Genomic DNA, 2,500 nt, shown 5'->3' on the forward strand with positions numbered 1-2,500 from the left:
GATAGATAAAGAGAAGGCATTTAGGAGACAAAAGGCCCTTCGTGTGCATACCCCTAAACTCGAGTACTGCGTATTCATCCAGTATTGAGGTAAAAAAATAAAATATTCAGATACTCTGCACATTGGATTCAAATACTGGATGAGCAAATCTGGCTGCCTACAATAACGCTGTCTAGAATGCTAGTCTGGATTAATAGATGGATTAATAGAGGGAGAGGGAGAATAAGGAGAAGGAGAGAGGAGTGAGGAGTGAGGGAGAGGGGGAGAGAGAGAGAGAGAGAGAGAGAGAGAGAGAGAGAGAGAGGGGAGGAGAGAGAGAGAGAGAGAGAGAGAGAGAGAGAGAGAGAGAGAGAGAGAGAGAGAGAGAGAGAGAGAGAGAGAGAGAGAGAGAGAGAAGAGAGAGAGAGAGAGAGAGAGAAAAAAAGAGAGAGAGAGAGAGAGAGAGAGAGAGAGAGAGAAAAAAAGAGAGAGAGAGAACCAGAGAGAGAGAACCCGAGAGTAAGTAGGGTCGCCAGCCGAAGGGCCACATGCCACCCATCCCGGGCGCGACACTTACCACACGGAGGCGGCGGTGCTGAAGTAGTAGAGGAGCAGGAAGACGAGAGCGCACGTGGTGTGGAGTCCTCCCTCCGTCACCGCCACTCCGACCCCCAACTCCGGGTCCGCGTGACACGTAACCCGACGCGCCCCTGCCACCAGCCGCACCAGGTACCCGACGGCCACTAGGTTGTAGCACAGGGCCAGATGGACGGCCGCCCGCTCGGGGTACCTGAAGGCGGCGGCGTCCAGCAGGAAGGACAGGACGGTGAACAGAGTGACGGCGAAGCAGACGACGGCCCAGATGGCCATCCACACGCCCGCGAACGACTTGTCGCTGCTGTTGAAGGAGATGTTGGCCTCGCACAACGGCGCGCACGTGCCCGTTGCGTTGATGTAGCGGTACTTGTGTGCGTGGGCGTACTGGCTACATCGCGGGGGCGGCTTGGGGCGCGGGGAGGTGGTGGGAGGGGAGTGGGGCGGCATCTTCTCCCCCGGCCCCTCCATGCACATGTGCTCCTCGTTGTTATGGGCCGGGAACTTGGAGCAGTTGAGGAAGTGCGGCCACGGGTACCCGAGCTCCGAGAGCACGGGCGCGCACCGGTTCCTCACAGTCTCACACAGATCCCGACAGGGCCCGATGGGCGTGGGCACCTGCGGCGTGCACAGGGGCGCGTAGATAGAGCAGAGGAAGAGCTTGAGCTGAGAGGAGCAGCCGTACTGGATGAGCGGCTTGAAGGAGTTGAGGCGGTACTCAGCGTCCTTCTGCAGCTCAATGCCCACCAAGTTGGGCATAGAGGTCAGGTTGTAGCCCAGGTCTTGGCACGCCACGATCCGGATAGGCTCGCAGCGCCTTGGGCCCGGGTGCTCCACCACCATGCTATCAGAGTAATCCGCCCATGCCCCAGCTGTACAGGCCGCCCACACGCCCACAACCGCCCACATGAGGGCGTTCGTGGGCCCCGCCATGCTGGAGCCGCTGTTATCTGAGCATCTGAAGGTGGCCCACCGACCCACTGCTCGCTCACTCCTGCCCCACTAGGAACATCACCTCTCCTGTGTCGCTTAGCACAACACTCACGGCTCACACTGCCTAACACTGTCACTCGTATGGCTTGCTGAAGTCTGCAGGCCTCACCTCACTTCCAGAGCTTTCGACAAAAGCAATCCCCTCATCTGAACAACAAATCACAACTATCGGCACGGCAGAGAAGTGTAGCTCTCCTCTCCTGCAGCCAGTTGGCAAATACAATGAATGTAGTGTTGGCAGCGTTGAGAGACGAGAAGCCCCGCCCCTCTCGCACCACCCGGCCACATGATTGGTCCTGGCACGCCGCGTTCCAACTGTTTTACTATGGATTAGATATACTTGTTTTTTTGTATTTTATAGGGACAACAATTGCAGTTGCCAATTTCTTATCACGAAAAACTTAATAAGACATCATGAAAAGCGATTAGTAGTAAATACAACACGTATCAGATTCAATATCAAATCATAGATATGCTATAATTCTAGAGATGAGACCGATGCGAACGGTTTCGGACACAGCTGGAGGCCAGTTAAGTGAGCGTGCTATGCAAACTTGGCATTCTCAGTCGTGCAAATTTCGCATAATCAGCGCGAGTGGACGCAGCATCGCAATGTAAATAAAAGTTCACTCAATCGCGATTTAACTACCTTGCCTGCTTCATTCTGCATTGCAAGTGTCACTTTTTTGTTATATACTTTCTTGATTACGCTGTTACTATGATGTGAGGTGCAGAATCACTGCATGTCAAGACTGACCTGGATAGAAGATGAAGGTTGGTTGTTTCATCTCTTAGTTGAAGTCGTCGCTTTGTATACGGTCCATCCTGTACCTGCATTGCGTGTTTTATCATGTAAGGATAATCTGTCCAAGTGGGAAGGCTAATTTGGGATTGTGTCCTGAATTAATTATCAATCAATTCGAACCTGATTATT

At 53.4% G+C, this 2,500-nt stretch overlaps 1 protein-coding gene across 1 annotated transcript in view; it reads right to left on the reverse strand.

Annotated features, from left to right (window-relative positions):
• LOC122250268 (frizzled-4-like) overlaps nt 1-1,787 on the reverse strand; it is a 50,749-nt gene extending 48,962 nt beyond the window's left edge. Inside the window, exon 1 of the mRNA XM_086547734.1 lies at nt 557-1,787. Within this exon, the coding sequence (XP_086403860.1) occupies nt 557-1,506 (950 nt within the window). The 5' untranslated portion in view covers nt 1,507-1,787. The remainder of the gene's footprint in view (nt 1-556) is intronic.
• Nucleotides 1,788-2,500: the final 713 nt, after the last annotated feature.

Source organism: Penaeus japonicus, unplaced genomic scaffold, assembly GCF_977035675.1.
Source record: "Penaeus japonicus unplaced genomic scaffold, GWHDUDI00000001_assembly GWHDUDI00000019, whole genome shotgun sequence".
In the NCBI taxonomy this organism is placed as follows: domain Eukaryota; kingdom Metazoa; phylum Arthropoda; class Malacostraca; order Decapoda; family Penaeidae; genus Penaeus; species Penaeus japonicus.